We start from the raw sequence: 16,491 nt of genomic DNA on the forward strand, positions 1-16,491 counted from the left end.
AACCTCCTATTTTCTCACATCACTGCTAAGACAGTACTTCAGAGGGGCAAAAAACATAAGACCCCCAAGGAGAGGCACCGATACCTACATGGGACCTCAACTTTGTCTTGGAAAAGCTCACACTGCCTCCTTTTGAGCCAGCCAATACAGCTGATATAAAATTCTTATCATGGAAAACTGATCTGCTCCTAGCAATAACATCAGCAAGAAGAGTCTCAGAGTTACAGGCATTAATGGCAGTGGAACCTTTTATCATTTTTCATCCGGACAGGGTTTCTCTAAGGACAAACCCAACATTTATGCCAAAGGTAGTATCCAGTGTGGCTCTTAAACAAACCATTCATTTGCCAACATTTTATCCAAATCCCCAGAATAAAGGGGAGAGACTTCTGCACTCTTTGGACATACACAGGCAGCTACGCTTCTACTTGGACAAAACAAAAGCTTTCAGAAAAACTGAGCAACTGTTTGTAGCGTATGCTGCAGGATCACAAGGAAAGGTTATCTCAAAGCAGACCATTTCAAAATGGATAGGACACTGCATTTGTTTCTGCTATGCACAGCATGGCAAGTCAGTCTAAGAATATTAGGCCACATTCTACCAGGGCAGCAGCCATTTCAGCAGCCTTTCTCAGATGAGTACCAACCAAGGAAATTTTGGAGGCTGCAACTTCGAGTTCAGTGCACACTTTTACCAAGCATTATCACTTACCCCTTTACTCTAAATCCAGAGCAGGCTTTGCCACTGCAGTTCTGCAGGGCCTCATAGCCACTCCTAATCCTATTTAGACCCAGCTGCCCTACCTCAGCTTTGGGATTCAACCCAAGTGTAATGACTGCAACAGTGAAAAACGATGAACATAGTACAGTTGTGTACCTACCATAAATGTAGATGTTCGAGTGTATTCACTGTTGCAGTCCAGGTTACCCCCCCCCCATCCCCCTTTCTTTGCTGGGACTTGTCTATACTTCTCTATCCTATACAACCTATGTGGTGTATTTGCTTGTAGATGAAGGTATTGTTTTTATTTTACTGCATGTTTTTATAAGCATTATGTATTGCTTACCTTCTTGGGGGCACCTGACATCTAGGGCAAGAAAAACTAAACAAAATGGCGTCGGCTGCATCTTATATACCCCTGGCACACTGATATCAGGAAAGAGGCGACAGCAACTGGCGCCGGGCCAAGACTTTGAAATTCAGGCCGACTGCGGGTAGCCTGCCAGCAGGATAACCCAAGTGTAATGACTGCAACAGTGAATACACTCGAACATCTACATTTATGGTAGGTACACAACTGTACTTTTTCTCTCTCTCCATCCCATCTGTATTTAGTTTTGTTTGGATACTATGACGGCATTTTTAATTAATAAACAATCTTTGTTTCACCAGATACATGTACTTTACTAATATGCAAGAGCGATCTTCTAAAATAGAACGTGCTGCATTGGACGGGACAGAGCGAGAAGTATTGTTTACAACTGGACTCATTCGACCTGTTGCACTTGAAGTTGACAACAAACTGGGTAAACTATTTTGGGTGGATGCAGATCTCAAACGGATTGAAAGCAGTGACTTGTCTGGTAGGTTTTATTTATCCATTTTGATATGCCAGCAAACTGGGAAAACTTTTTTGGGCAGAGACAGATCTCAAACAGATTAAAGCCAGTGGGTTGTCTGGCAGGTTTTATTTAGCCATTTTGAGTACAACTTGTGCTTTTTTTTTTTTTTTTGAAACAGTAATGTGGAAGTGGTAGTAAATTGAATTTCACTGGCTTATGTAGTCTGGTGTATTTTTTCTAAATGTTACTGTATTTGGCCATTTCCTTCATAAACAAAGGAACTAGAATTTAAATTGTGAAGTGAGCATTTCATTTTGTAATTGAAAGAAATCTTTGCCAAGGCATTGACTGTTTTCATTGTTTTTATTGAACATCGCATTAAATGAACAGCTTACAGTGAGTTTTCTGCCGATCATATTTTTTTCTGTCTTCATTACTTTAAACCATACATCTCAAACTCTTAGTGCAAGAAATCTGAACAAAGGCAGAATTACTGGGGAGGACAAAGGCGTCAAAATAGGGAAAGATTTTAAAACTGCACTTATAAACTAAAACGTTTACTAGAGGAAGAGGTTTTTTTTTAGCATATCAGTCCTCCATGATTTGCCAGAAAACCACAAATTTCATGAGGAGCAGACCAAAAATATGAGGGAAAAATGCGAACATTCCATCAAAATCTTGACATCTGTGAAGTATGTTTTACACGTCACAAGTGTCAAGTTTCACTGTGTAGTCTTTTTTTTTTTTTTCTGTTTTTCATACTGTGCTTTCCTTAGTGTACACATCAGTTGTGCTCTTAAGGCAGAAAGCATAATTAAGCTTCTCAGAAAGGTCCACTACACCTTCTCTGAGGCTAAACTGTCAAATTGCACAAGCTTATGTATATGTTAAAATTAAGTGAAACTTTTGTATATAATGCTTAACTGAGCACCACACTACAACTGTGTTAGCTTCCCTTGCATCCCCTGAAATCCGTGTTGATGAGGTTGAGTAAGTAGGCAGTATTATGGAATGATAGGTGGGGGACTGGGAGGAGAATTCATCCTGTCCTGTCTGCAATAAAGTAGTTTGGATTGGAAGTAAGCTGCCTAGCACATTACTTTTCCCTGGTAGAACTGAATGACTTGGCAGACACCTGGAGGTACTGCTTCAGCTCAGTGCTGGAGCTTATTTACCACCAGGTTGTTCAGGCAGTCTGTTACTTGTGCTGCTTGCCTAATGCTGATCTCCGTTCTGTCAAAAAGAATGGCATCCTGCCTTCAACCTGTATTTTGTACCTTCCATCACAGAGGCGGAAAAGGGCTTTGAGTTCTTTCTCAACTGGCTTGACAGTGCCCACTTTTCTGTTTGTTTTTCAGCTATTGACAGAATTTTAGTAAAAAAAAAAAAAAAAAAAAAAAAGCCCAAGGCCAATTCTCTTTGTGTGTAATAACCTGTTTCCCAGCAATTCCGCTGCTTTCTAGGTGCTTTTCTTCCCCTCAGCTTGCCAGCCATTAAGCCTCCCCATCTCATCCAAGCCCATTCATTCCTTAGGGATGGGGAATCCCTAGATCCACTAGGATGAAGGGCACCTGGAGGGAATCATCGTATCATAGGATTATAGGAGGTTACTAGGCTCATGGCCCTGGGGCCCTTTCAAGCCTAGCCAAGAGTTTATCCCCAAAAAGAAACCTCAGTCAACACCTGTCGTCCCTGTCAGTGAGGGACACAGGTGTAACCCCTGGGACAAATTTGTGTTTTCCCATCCACTCATCAAGATTGCGTTTGCAGAGGGTCAGAGAGGTACTCTGTTTGATGTGTATGGGAAGTCTGTTCCAGAGACTGGGCAGCCTCTGGGAGACAAACCTGTCTGTCTAGCAGGTTTTGTTGATGTCACATATTAGATTCAGGCCTTTTGAGCAGGTAATGCGTGAGGAGTTAGACTTACGGATATGGGACATCTCTAGTAGGGCAAGGTCCGAGATTGCCTTGTAGGCGAGACACTTTTCACCTCTGAGCAATCTGTGCAATACCGAGTAGAGTGACTGTGATTTGAGCGTGTCCATAGCAAGATGAATACTTGCCTTTCTATTTTATTGCATTATATTCCACTACTGTAGCATATCAACAGGTGTCTGTTATCCCAATTTATTGCCTCAAAAGCCATTATGATTCATCTTTAGACTTCACCTTGATCGCAAAAGAAAAGAAATTGCTCCAACTCCCCTACACTTCCAACAGAGTGGAAGACCATCTTTCGTTTGAAGCGCTGTCCATTTAGGTATTCACAGTTCTGCCAAGCACGCCACTACTCTCAGAAATGGAGTGAGTGTAATCATCTAAGATGCTAACATCCATAACTTTCTAAAAGTTTAAATTTTTTTTTTTTTTTTTTTTTTAAAGTTGTTTCATATCTGTAAAGACTACCACTAATTTAAATCCCTCTACCAAACTCCAGGCAGACCCGACCAATGCAAAATCAAACAAAAGTGGGGATTTGCTGCTGTTTTCCATAAAAAGGAGAGAAGCTTAATGTTATGACCTCTGGAGAACACTCAATATTTAGAATCTAAGAGAGTCAAATGCACTGAAACTTTTGTTCAAGACAGTAGTATGTCAAAATAGCACAATTCAGCTATCTTGATAACTTGTTTTTGGACATCAAAAACAAAAGCATTTTATGCACAACATTCAATACTTCCTCATTGCAGTAAGTGTGCTTATGTGGTCTGTGATCCTTTAATTCAGCCACTTTAAGGTTAATGGTTAGGGCAGAGACATGATTCAAATAACAAGGTGTGGTAAGTTGGGGAGAAATATGTCAAAAAAGTGCTATCCTAAATTAGAAACTTAATTCCTAAAAATAAAAACCACAGAAATTAGGCCAGACATTTCCTTTGGGATCTGGAGAATACAGGCAATATAGCATATAGTAATATTCAAAGGGTTCAGAAAATTCATTTTCACAGCAAGAATTTTTCAGACAAAGAACTCTCCATATGTCTGTACAAGGTGGCCATTTCTGGCTTTATATTAGGGAGACTGCAGTAACTGCTTTCTAGGGAATTGGGGGGTAACATATTTTCCTCCTGGCTTTGATGTTTAGCATTCTTTTCTGTCAACCAGCCCCCCCCCCCCCCAAGTTTTGTCAGAATGAGGTTACTGGTTTGTTTCAGAAATTCGGTATCTGTCTTAATGTCCCTTTTCCTCACTACTCATTATTTCCATGTTGATATCCAACTCTCTCTTCTGTGAGAATAAAGGTGAACATGTTTAGCGCCATTGTCAGCTCTTTTCAGTCCTTGTACCTTACTCCTCTACTTTCAATCTCTCAGTCTACTTTAGTAGAGCTCTTCCTGTACTCCCCAATGTTTTTAATAAACTTTAAATTGCCTACCTGTTTCTTAACCTCCCCCAACAAAATCCTCTTTAAAAATGTTTATTTTGTCTCTACCTTCCACACAGTCCTTTCTGGATCTGCTTTACTGTCTCAAGTACCAGTCTCTCAAGTTCTAACTCACTGTCAGCTGCTCAGACTGCTTGTGCTCACAATCGGCAGCAAGTTAAAATCCTTTTTTAAGGGGTCTGTCAACACTCCCCTGATCTCTAAATGTATTGCCTCAGAGAAGACAAGGTACATTTAGTGATCAAATCTGTGTATTCAAGTTGCTCACACTTGAATTCACAGAAAAAAGCCGTGAGCATCTAAGACGTGAGTAGCTGGAACAGAAGTATGTGAAAGACCATCCATCCAAACTGCCTTTTCCTCACCATTCTCACATACAATTCAAACCATTCTCTCCATCTCATGTTATGCAATCATGTATGTTTCTTTCCTTCCTAAACAGTACTGCGACTTGTACCTTATAGGACTCGAGGAATTATTGTGCTAAGATGGGGATTACTAAGGATTTTAATGTTCGACTTTATGTGACTCTATTAAGTAACGTCTTGCCCTTGCTTCATCTGGGTTTGGACTAGATGGCAGATGAGTGACTTGGGGACTAGCTGTTGCTAACTTTTGTGATAGCTGCTCCTAGTAAGAGGAGGAAATGTCCTACCCTACCTGCCTTAACTGGCTGCTGACTTTTCCAAGCTTTCTTTAAAATTACCTGATACAATTTTTTGGTCTGTACTACAACTTCTGTATGTCAACTTTTCTTTTTTTGTTGTTGATTATAACTTTTATCTAATGCTTTTTTTTTACTAGGGATTTTTGTCTTGTTTGCTGTTTTTTCTATTACTGACTTGAGCTTTATTGGTCAGGTGGGGTGGGCATTCTTCTGGTATACAAAGATAATGTATGCTGAGTTGTGGATTGCCTAGTTTTATTGGAGTTCTACGGCATCAGTTGATTGAGTTTATATCGTGCCCTTCATGTGGTTTTGGGCCAAACAGCAGGTGGGTGACATTAGACTGGTGATTGTCGTAATTATTCCTAGTGAGAAAAGGAATGTTTACACTACTATCGTTCTGAATAACTGCTGGGTTTTTTTTCTTGACCTTCTTACTAACTAGTAGTCAGGGTTTTTTTTTTTTTTTTTTGCTGACTGAAGATTTTAGCTGTCTTCTCTTTTTTTTTTTTTTTTGTTATAGATGGAGCTGTCCCATTTTCCAGTCATTTGTCAAATTTTTTTGTTGCCATACATTGCTGAGCTGTCTATTACTGATCTTGCTGGTGTTGTACCACACTAAATTGCTTGTGTTTATAGTTTGCCCTTGTTTCATCTGAGTTTGGACCAGATAAGCTTACCAGAGCTGCATGTAGTGATTTGAACTGTTCTAATATAATTAATAGTTACTTTACTCCTGAATAAGAATTAACATTGATATTTTTGGTGTGTTAGTTCCTTATTGCTCCTTAGCAGTCCCTGAAACTAAAACTGAACCCTGTGACGACTTGCTTCATTCTAACTGTAGGCAGCACTTGTAAAGCTCTTTTCACTCATTCTTAGTGATTGTTTGCCACTTACTTACAAAATATGTGTTCACTTACTGGTCTCTGTTAGCATGGAGTCACAGTTTGTCCCATTCCTTTGCCAGAGCTTATTTTAGGAACCCTGAGGCAATGTAGTAACTCCTTCATGTTTAGTGACAGCCATTTCATTGACTTTCACAAGTACAATTTTTGAGAGTTGTAAATATTATTTTGGGGACTATCAGTAAACAGCTTGCTGTTATATCACAACCTCTGATCTGTACAATCACATAGGCTGAGATTCTTAAGAAAGTATTACTGAACCTCTTAAAACCTATTAAAGGGCTGCTGAAGCTCCACCTAAAAATGTTAATGTGCTAATAGGCAACACTATAGTCCTGCACATTGATATTGCACTCTTCAGAATGTGCAAGAATGGAGTCATGGTCACCTGTTATTCTCGCGCTAACATTTATTATGTGGCCAAAGTCCTTAACTTCCTTTAAGGAAAGTATGGGTATGGTCTTGCTTTTGTTCATAATGCAGTGAATGATCATAGATGTTCCACATTGATAAACATCCAGAGGGGTGTTGCTGAGTCCTCTATGCATTTGTCTTTGGGAGACAAGACATGGGGCTTAAGTAGTATTTTGCCTTCTCCAAAGCTGATGGCACAATTTTGATCAAAGTAACATTTAATTGTTGACATAGGAAGCAATGACTGACAGGAGCCACCACATTGCCTTTTTAGGCAAAGTTCATCTACTGGACATTCCAAACTAGCAAGCAGTAACTTCTGTCTGGCAGTTAGAAAAACTGAAGTGCTGAACTGTTAAGTTTCTTCCTGTAATAAACAGTACACTGTTTGATTAATTCCAGGTCTTGTTACTTATTGTGCAACTCCTAGTAAGTCACTCGACCTACAGTCCTATCAGGTCACCCCCGAAAAGGGACACTTGTGTCCTGTGGGCTTAAACAGTTAATAAATGTATAAAATTAAAACAGTCTAAATCCCTATAGTATAGTAAGATGGCACTGCTTAACACTAGGAGTCTGAAAAATAAACCACCTGAGTTACGTCTTTTCTGACACTTGAACACAGTCATATATGTGAAATTACAGAAACGTACCACTTTCCTGATAACAGCATCACTCATTTAGGCTGTGTGGAGACAGTGAAGGAGTTTTATTTATTTAGTCTCACATTAAATTGTACCTAATTAAAAATTCTCATTGTGAACTCCCTGACATGTTAAATACCACATCATAGCTAACTACAGAACCCATCAATGTTATCTATGGGATAGGTTAGGTATGTGGATAGGATGGATTCCTTGTCTATTAATCTAGTCTAAGTACCATACTGCAAATGGGAATTTTACACACACAACTATAAATATGTGCAGTGTTTCCAATATTTCATCAATATCATCTCCCGGAGTCCAACTGTCTTACTTAAATTCCCAGGAGAGAGATATATGAGATATATATGTTTGATGCTGTCCTTACAAATGCTGTTGACTACACAACAGACAATGTCATATCCTCTTTGATAAAAATCTAACCACCAAACTGTCATTTTCACTCAATGTTTATAGTAACCAGCCCAAAAAGCCATACATTCAGACTACTGCAAAGACAGCCTTGAGTTTCTTTAGGCAGGAATGTAAAGTGCCTTTCCTTATGCTGATCGCCCTTTGAAGCCACCCTCTAAACCTATGTAGTGATTAATCTGTTAAGCAAAAATATGCTTCATTGCCTTCTTTTTTGCATATTGTGGTTTATTTTCTTTGCACTGTGATTAACTTGTACTCTAGTTTCAATTACATATGTAAACTAGGAAAGAGACTACAGCTGTGTTCCCCCCACCATCCCACCTCACTGCAGTTGTTTTTAAGCTCAACTGTCTGTAGTTGCCTGCCACTTGCGTTAATTTTACCACATAATTCATTCCCGTCTCCTCTTTCATTGGCTATTGAGTTACCACAAAATTGTTTTGTAAAATTGCTCTCCTTCAGCTCTTCAAATTTATTGGCCACCCCACTGTATTCCATAGAGCCAGAATACACAGTACCCACCCCTTTCTAATTTATCTTGCTATTTTACAATTAGTGGCTTTCCTCTTAGATAGCCAAATATTAAGTTACCCTCTTGTTCATGTCCAACTGCTTAGTGCACACTGCAACTCTTTTTCCATCTTACCTACAAAATCTGCAACATCTAATCCGAGACCACAAATTATTGGAAAGCCCAAAGTCTGCCTCTCAGTACTCATCTTGGGATTAGTGCTTCTGTTTTGCCCCTTGTGAGAGAAGGAGCACAGGGACATTATTTCACAGATATTGCTGATTGCCAGAAAGCCTGCCACCTTGAAAGTTGTGCTTATATTTTACACCTGGTGAGATGTGAAGCAGAGTGAATTGATTCCTGACTGTTTCTGACTGGGCAATGTACATCTGTGTTGCACCTTCTTGAACTGATCTGGTTACTGTTCAAGGCATCTACCAGGAAAAGGTTACAACAAGGCTATAGAACCTTGCATCATCTGGGACAACACTGTTGATCACCAAAGAGTCTGTGGCCTGCTTCTTATCTTGGGATTGGTGCTACTTTTTTGCTACTGGCGAGAGAAGGAGCATTGTACCCTAGCAGTGTGAAACTGTGGTGAGACCAGAACTAGTAGTAGCCAATCATGTGAATCACCTCTTTTCATCATTCTTGACAAAGGTAATTCTTTCTCATCAGTTATGTACTGCTTGATTAACTGCTGACTAACTTCACTTCAGAATATCTCCCCTAAATACTTCAGGGTCTATATATTAGTTTCCCTTGGAGTGTTTGTCAGTTCCATTTATAAACACAAGCACCTTGAGTTGCCATTTTTCCTGTAAAACGACCATGAAATTTCACCATTACCTAGCTGTACACAGGGTGACTACTTGGCAGTGCCAAGTACTGCCCCCACAGATGCAAACCAGATACTCCTGACATTACTTCATATTCTCACTGCAATCAACTGATCAATAAAAAGGGCTTGTTGTCCTGGATATGAACTTCCCCACTGTTTCCTTTACCAGCTTGGTGGATGTGGGCATCCTGAGGTAATGTAGAAATTGCTTCATGTTTACTGATGACCAGCTAATTCTCGAAACAAACTGATATGGTATGAGAGATGCGTTTACACAATGTCACTGGAGGCAAAGCTCTCACACAAAGGCACTCCTAATATCATTCGGGTTGTCAGTCGTACAAATGCTGCACCCATCGCACACAGTTCAAAGAAAACACCTAAACCCACATATGCTGATCACTTAAATGTAACCTTCCTAAACCCCAAAGACCACCTTGAAGAAGTACATGTCACAAATACCTTCAGCAGCCACAACTGCGCTCATTCAAAACATTAATACCAACACATACAGCCACATCTCATGGAGCCTCTACTTCTAAGCCTATAAAGCAATCCACCACACAGTCTAACATTGTGGTTACTGGAGATGCCATTGTGAGACTCACTGATGTCTCTTTCATTAATCTGAGTAAGGAGAAAGTCAGGGTCAGTTGCTTATCAGGGGCCAGGATATTATGAACGCACTCAGGTCAATAGACCACAAGTACCAGTATTACTCCGTTATAGTCCATGTGAGTGCAAATGGCCCAAGACATAGACTGTATGGAAAGAGACATCACAGAGCTCTCGAAACATATGTCCCAGGACTGCTATAAGCCTAGCATTGAACAGCATTTTACCTTTTCCAAGGATGATGCCACAATAGGAACAGAAGATGATTGACTTTAATAACTGGTTTCTGATGTCATTCTAAGGGGGTGCAATATTTGTCAACATGGAAGGAAATGGTAAATAGACCACGCTGCTTTGCCAAGGATGGTCTGTACCCCTTCCCTCTAGGCTTTTGAATATTAGCTAAAACATTGTCCCCTTTAGTACCCTTTTAAGGCAATGCCAAACTGAAAGTACTTCTGACATAGCAAATCAAAACCAAGAAAATCTAAAGGTGTTACAGCTCAATGCTAGGAGACTAAACAAAAAGCTCCAAAACCTACAAGCTCTCCTCAGCCTAGAGGATGCTGACATCTGTGTGGTCACTGCGATAAGGTTTAAAGACATGGAGAGCATGCCAACAGTGCAAGGTTATAATGCCTTCCTCGTATTTAGACCAGTTGCTACACTGACAGGGACTAAAGGTAGAAGTGTCTTGATTTACATCAAAAATAAGTATATCTCAAGGCTGGCCAAACAGGACAATGCACTTGAGCTTCTTCACATTCATATCATCATATGCAAAGTCCAGTACCATGTCCTTGCAAGCTATAGGTCCGCTTCTATGACCCAGAAAACTCATGACATGTACAGTATTTAACTTTAGTGGAACCCAATACCATATCCATGAGCAACTTTAATTACCCCACTAGTAACTGAGAATCTCGTATGACACCAAAATGTGCAGGCACAGAGATTCTTGGATTTTGTAAACACAAACCCCTTGGACCAGACTGCCAGTACACCCACCATGGGTGCAACCATACTGTATTTGGTCCTCACTAATACGAGAGAGTACTGCACACCCCCTAGTATAATGTCTTGACTGTTAAGGTCAGACCACAAAATGCTCTCCTTAGAAGTAAAAATAACACCTGGAACCCCTGCTAACCTTGGAATGTTCAGGAACTACTCTAAGGCTAACTTCCTATTATTAAGTGATAACCTAGCAAAGTTTCAAGCTCCCATAACACCTGAAAACACTGCTGCCTGTCTGGAACTGTTCACAGAATCCCTATACAAGAATGTTAACAGATGCACAGAGGCAGCTATACCCACCAGGAAGAAGTACAGAACTCTAAAAACAAGCCACCTGGGTGGAATCACAACATCAGTAGGCTATATAATGGAAGGAAGAACATTATGACAAAAATGAGGTGCAACACCCAGCAGGATAAAAGCTCTCTCAAATGAAACAAAAAACTCAGAGGACAAACAAAGTCTACCAACACCAAATTTGAGGTAGATTTAGCCTCCCAAGCCAAGGACAACCAAAAGGCATTCTTTAGCTATGTCCACAACCTCAATAGCAATATACAGATGTGTGTGGAGCCCATAGTTAATGGAGCCACCTATACTAAGCCAGAAGATGTAGCAAACCTATTGGCCAACAAATTCACCTTGAACGTTATCCCTCTTGCCACCTCAACCTCCCCTCAGGAAATACCATCAAATATAACTCTGCCTGCTATCACCAGGGAACAGGTCCTTAATGTTCTCTCCAAGGCCAAGAACACTGCATCAATGGGCCTAGACAGTATCCCAAGATGCCTTCTAAATAGCATGAAACATAACCTGTCAGGCCCTCTGGAACTGCTGTTTAACTGTAGCATCCAAACAAGCTTTGTGCTTCATGAATGGAGAACAGCAACAGTCAGCCCTCTGCACAAAGGTGGGCCATCTATAGACCCCGGAAACTGCAGACCCATAAGTCTCACTAGGCTCATATGAAAGGCCATGGAAAAAATTATCACAGAAATGGTCAGTAATGACATATGAAACCTCTAGATACTGGATCCAACCCAATTTGTTTCGTCAAGGGCATATCATGCCTATTCAACCTGGTGGACTTCTTTGAGAATGTCAACAAAGCAATGAATGAACACAAAATGGTTCACGCTGCCTACCTTGACCTTGTCAAGGCATTTGACAGTACGCCATGTGATGTCCTCACTCTGGGCCATTAATCAAGGAGCCTCAATCTTCCCCATGACACTGGAGAAGGACATTCACTTGGAGCAAAAATGGATACACCCTTTATTTCCAGATGCAGCTCTCTGCATCAAGCACAATTTCCCATAAAAGCATACAGAGAACACACTCACTCTGTGGTCTGGATTTCTCTGTCTCCCTCTAGGGCCCCAATAAGACTCTCCACTGATACAGCTGTATAAGGTTGAGACCTCAGCAGTTTCCAAGCCAAGTCCTCCAGCACCCTCTCTATGAAACCAGTGCTTTGCGTCCCTGCTCCAAGTAGCTGACACACACTTCTGAGATTTGATTTCCCCACGCACAGACCCCTTGGAAAGGCTGGCAGAGATTTACTAACTATGCCCCCTTCTGCCCAGACTACAGAGCAGTTACTGCCACCAGACACTCCACAGCCAGCTGTGCTAAGGCTCTTACAAGGGTACCCAATTATACCGAGTGAAATTAATATTAATACCTATGGTAATGTTGACAAAACAACCAGACTTTCAGGAGTGGCCACAGTGTCACCAGCAGATACAAATACTCTCAAAGGTTAAAGTATTCTCTAAAGTTCCAGCCACAATTAAATGTTTAAACATATTTAATAATAAATAAGAAAAGATCACGAAAATACTAAGTATCGATTTGCAATAAACACCAGAGTTTCAGTCACAGAAAATATTAAAATAACACAAATTAATAGATTCACACAGATACAGAAAAACAGTACTTAACTAATCTCACTGTATTTTTCTGACTGGTTTATAGAGTTACTATTCCGTGATCACGTACTAGAGCAAGGCAAGATGAAGTATGTGAGAAAAGGTTTCCAAAACAGAGTGCCCTGAGACTTCAGTCTCACCTAGTATTAAAATATTTTTTTCCTATATTGGCAGACACTAGGGAGTTTGTACCATCACCAGCATAGGGGTAATGAGAAAATTTGTTGAAGTCCCTCCTTGGAGGACAGGTTTACTACATCACTGAGAGGACTCTGTGCTCTTTTCCTACAATTGCATACTGCTATGCACTCACCAGTGAGTGCTACTGTCAGGTGATGGATTGGTGAGCTCACAAACCCTTCCCCAGGAGGCACAGCACAGTGCTTTTCCTACTCTTGAGCAATTGTGACTGTACGTGTCCTGTTTAACTCCACCATCCCCATACCCCCTGTTTGGGCATACCTATTCTCCCCTATCAGCACTGTCAAGCACCCAAGTTACTAATTGAACAAAGTCAAAAACAAACCACCCAAAAGGAGAAAGAAATCTTGTAAAATAATTCCTCTGGTTTATTCAATAAGCTAGTAGAATTAATTTGGAAGATTTCTTTCTCCTTTTGGGTGATTTCATTTACTATACCACCTTTTGAGACTCCTTATCATTTGTCTGGACACTAATTGACATGGGCTGTAGTTTAGAATTTATCCCTCTAAATTACTGGTGCTTGCTTCCTAGCTCATTGAGACAGCTATGTCGAATACCTTGGGGCTTTGACTCCTTGGAAATAAGATTGCCTACACATAAGGGTATGAATCATATTGTTTCTCTTATTGCCACTGTCTCATCTTTAGGCTTGCCTGCACAGGTTTTGGAGTTTTTGCACACTGCTAGAATACATATCATGACAGTTACCATAAGGTTGTACACAGATAGTTCTCATTCTGAGATGTGAAGTCTCTCCTGACATCCCAGTAGTTTGTTCTGCAAACTTGTCTGCTGTACCTCTTTCTTTTGGGTTTGTCTACACTATTCACTTGCCAGGATTTGTCTAAACTTTTCACATCTTTTCGAAGTCTTTGGCATGGACTTGTCTGATGAAGCAGTTTGAGGAAAATTCTTCATCATAGGTGCCATTAAGTAAACCATCTGATAAATGATGTTTAAACTTTATGAATAGTACACTCTCACGAACGCTTTTTGAAGTGACTTATTTGGTGGATCTGAATTTCATATTTTGTGACATACTTACTTTGGTAGCTTTTACCTTCATTATCTGTATTGCAGAGCAGAAGGCATATATGTGTAAACAGCCCTCAACTGGTCTTTTCATAGTGAGCAGCTGTGTCTCAGGTTGAGCCCTAAGTTTTCTCTCACAAGTTGCATGTGAGATATTCCTTTTTATGTTGGAGTCTTAGGACATGGAGAATCAAGCAGTGTGATTTTGGAGACTTTTTGCAGTAACTTCTGTGATTCCCTTTTCCAGAGCCCTCAGCTTGACCTTTAATCATTTTTTTCTCATCCTTCTTTCAGGGACATGCATCTTGACCTTGCATGTATTGACAACATACACCAGACTAGGAGGTGTATGCTCAGCTGTACCACTTTCAAGTTGTTTTCTACCATTTGGACAGCATACATTCTCATCCTCTCATTTGTCATAGCAGAATTTTCATGTCTGATGTCTGAAGTGCTAGGACCTTCCAACTGTTCATTCTCTCATCAGATCACTAGCCATGATCTACATGAACACTCATAGGTTCATAGGCTGGTACTAGGCTATCAGCCCTAGGGCCTATACAAGCCTAGCCATAACAATTCCCTGGCTATTTCTTCCCACATTATTTACTTTTATTACTCCCTGTTTTGCCTGGGCAAGAAACATTGTGGCAGTGCTTCAGCATGGGCATTCACAAGAGATGAGGGTAGAAATCTGAGGCATACATATAATCATCCTAAAATTGGGCACTACTGAGGATGCTGAGAGTAGAGGCCTGTAAGAAGGTGTACCTTGTGTGACACTATGTCAGGCTAGGAGGAAGATGATGAGAGAAGTTGATACTAGACATTAGTTAGAATATAGTGAGTGATATGAGCCATGGAAAGTTATGACGTTTAAGTAGAAGGGGTACACACCTGTTACCCACTTGAAAGGGTGCAGCTTATGTTGTCTGAACGTGCTCATCCAGTTTTCTTGCTGCTCATGCAGAGATATCCCTCAAGTCCCCCAGAGAAGTGCTAGTGGTCACACTTGAGATTTTGAGGAGTTTCTCCCCAGGCTTCCCACCTCACTGTCCTTTCACAGTCAGCACATGCTGTTCCTGTTGATGCACATATTTAGGGAATATGATTTGCTGCTACTACCAGGCCCTACAGAAGCCTCCTACAGCCATATATTGCCCTCACTTTGAGATTTAATTTGGTTCTGATGGCCTGTTTCCCAACCGACACTTGCTTCTCATCTGGAATGCTGTTTGTGTCCAGTTCACCCTCTTTTGATGATACATGAAGGCAGACACCTTACTCTGTTTACTAGGAAAGGAGGATCCAGAGGTCATTGGCTGTGGGACAACAAAGGATATGGAGATATCTCTTGCCATCTAAATAATACTTTCTTTGGACATGTACTCAGGATCTTGAAATGCAGTAAGGACTGGTATGTATCTGTTCTGTTTTCTCCCCAGGAATGTTTTAAATATTGTTTGTCTGGTCTTCCCACTTGAGTAGCCTGCCCTGCATAGATGCCATGTGTACACCTTGAAATTGCCTGATTTCAAATTCCTGTTCTGAGGAAAGCCATCCACAGAGAGGGGTAACACTTTTCCTAAGCATCCCGGAATGGACTCCCAGGTGATCTTTTCTGTGAGCAATTTAAGGAATAGGACAGAGTAGGCAAAAAGGTTTTATTTTGGGACTCGTGTCCCTTAATTATCTGTCTCGTGTATCCATGTTTCCTTCTTTCCTGTTGGACCAAATTATGGAAGAGCTGGCAGACCTCTTCGAGTTTGGAATGGAGGAGGCTATGAAAAAAGCTTTGCCACATGTTTTTTAGTGGTTTGCATATAGTTCATTATGATTCTAAATGTCATGGTATTGTGGGTAGGGGAGTAGGCTCAGGAATACACATGAATCAGATGTGGCTTAGGCTTTTTTTTTTTTTTTTTTTTTTTTTTTTTTTTTTTTTTTTTTTTAAATTAAAGATGACCTCAGGGTGGCCATCGTGGATGCTTCCTTCCATGGCAATTTCCTATTTGGGTAGCTTTTCTCAGACCTAGTGTGGGACCTCTCAAAAAAAGCAAGTCTGCATTCTCCCAGTTTGCCTTCTCAGTCCTCAAACACACCTCTCTGAACCTAAAACAAGATGCTTTACAATCTGCTTTGGATATATATATATATTGCTGTAGGCATTTCCATACAAATGAAAAAGAGAAGTAGGTGTTGGTCACTGCTGATGGCATTGTAACTCCCTCAGGCCATTGTGCTTTTTCTGGACCACCCCAGTGTTAAGTTGGAGGTCTCCATTAGACTGAGAAGAGCCTTAAGCTGAAGGCAGTTGCTTT

The 16,491-nt window shown here is 40.6% G+C and overlaps 1 protein-coding gene across 1 annotated transcript in view; it reads left to right on the plus strand.

The window, feature by feature from the left end:
* Nucleotides 1–16,491, plus strand: part of LRP5 (LDL receptor related protein 5) — a 1,224,287-nt gene that overhangs the window by 1,043,467 nt on the left and 164,329 nt on the right. Inside the window, exon 14 of the mRNA XM_044065976.1 lies at nt 1,394–1,584. Coding sequence (XP_043921911.1) covers nt 1,394–1,584 — 191 coding nt within the window. The remainder of the gene's footprint in view (nt 1–1,393; nt 1,585–16,491) is intronic.

The sequence above is a fragment of the Protopterus annectens genome, chromosome 3.part0, assembly GCF_019279795.1.
Source record: "Protopterus annectens isolate FY-2018-M chromosome 3.part0, PAN1.0, whole genome shotgun sequence".
Lineage (NCBI taxonomy): Eukaryota > Metazoa > Chordata > Ceratodontiformes > Protopteridae > Protopterus > Protopterus annectens.